Source organism: Penaeus monodon, chromosome 33, assembly GCF_015228065.2.
Source record: "Penaeus monodon isolate SGIC_2016 chromosome 33, NSTDA_Pmon_1, whole genome shotgun sequence".
In the NCBI taxonomy this organism is placed as follows: Eukaryota; Metazoa; Arthropoda; class Malacostraca; order Decapoda; family Penaeidae; genus Penaeus; species Penaeus monodon.
In genome coordinates, this window is record NC_051418.1 from 29175067 (window position 1) to 29175385 (window position 319).

The window sequence follows — 319 nt, forward strand, 5'->3', positions numbered from 1 at the left end:
TAAAATATATGTAATAAAAATCCAGGTTGGCCTATGCAATTTCATATAGTAAACATGATCTACCTCACTTCATGAGACTACCTGAAGACAAACATGAGAATGATAAAGTAATGAAACATAAAAAAAAATAATACAATACAAAATACATGCAATTTGCACTATTTTCCTTACCAGTAGAATTACTTCCATCGTCATCCTGGCTTCCTGATTTACTAAGACTCTTTCCCTTTTCTTCATGTTTAGACATAGCTCCATACCCTCCTAATTTTTTGGCTGCTGCTGTAGCAACAAACGCAGAGTTTGGATCTAACCCTTGTAT

General features: G+C 33.9%; 1 protein-coding gene across 1 annotated transcript in view; it reads right to left on the reverse strand.

The window, feature by feature from the left end:
- Positions 1–319, reverse strand: part of LOC119594210 (nucleolin-like) — a gene marked incomplete at its 5' end in the record, with an annotated part of 42003 nt that overhangs the window by 27022 nt on the left and 14662 nt on the right. Inside the window, 1 exon segment of the mRNA XM_037943281.1 lies at positions 172–319. Coding sequence (XP_037799209.1) covers positions 172–319 — 148 coding nt within the window.